Raw genomic sequence first — 779 nt, 5'->3', positions numbered from 1 at the left:
CAAGCTCACTGTCACCGGCAGGAACAAGTATGAAATCATGATCTGGTTGGCCGCTTTCGGTGGTGCTGGTCCCATCTCCAGCACAGGTAAGGCCATCGCCACGGTGACCATCGGCAGCTATAACTTCAAGCTGTACAAGGGCCCGAATGGTAGCACCACCGTCTTCTCCTTCGGCGCCACAAAGACCATCACAAACTTCTCCGCTGATCTGCTCGACTTCCTCACGAAGAAGCAGGCGTTCGCTTCCAGTCAGTACCTCACCACGTCGGAGGCTGGCACGGAGCCGTTCACGGGATCAAACGCTAAGATGACCGTGTCGTCGTACTCAGCCGCTGTCGAATACTGATGAAGGTACGTAGAGATAAGCTAGACTCTGACAGTCAGCAACAGCAAGTGCCTGCTTGTTAGCTTGTATTTCTTGAGAGTGAGCTGAGCTCTTAGTTCTTCTTAGTCCCTTTCTCACACTAACTGTCATACACAACATACACACAAAGCTAACCGTGGGGATCAATACACTCAACTTCACCACAGCCCCACCTATTGATATCCATATCGTGCTTTGTGTTGTTATACGCTTTCTCTGTTATACTCCTTCTCCGACATCAGCCCCATTGCCGCACGATGCGTTTCAAATTTAACTCTGGTCAACGGCTTAGTGAAAGCATCGGCAATACACATCTCCAGGAACTCTCAACACATCAATTTGTTGCAGCTTCACACGCTCTCGCACAAAATGGTGTCGTACATCAATATGTTTTGTACGATTGTGAAACTCAGGA

At 49.3% G+C, this 779-nt stretch overlaps 1 protein-coding gene across 1 annotated transcript; it reads left to right on the top strand.

The window, feature by feature from the left end:
• Positions 1-37: 37 nt before the first annotated feature.
• PITG_21986 (glycoside hydrolase, putative) lies at positions 38-346 on the top strand (the record flags this gene model as incomplete). Its single annotated transcript, XM_002996825.1, has 1 exon — positions 38-346. One exon carries the CDS (start codon positions 38-40, stop codon positions 344-346), a length of 309 nt encoding a protein of 102 aa, XP_002996871.1.
• Between the last annotated feature and the right edge of the window lie 433 nt (positions 347-779).

The sequence above is a fragment of the Phytophthora infestans genome, genomic scaffold (assembly GCF_000142945.1).
Source record: "Phytophthora infestans T30-4 supercont1.842 genomic scaffold, whole genome shotgun sequence".
Classification (NCBI taxonomy): Eukaryota; Oomycota; class Peronosporomycetes; order Peronosporales; family Peronosporaceae; genus Phytophthora; species Phytophthora infestans.
This window is presented reverse-complemented; position numbering and strand designations above follow the sequence as displayed.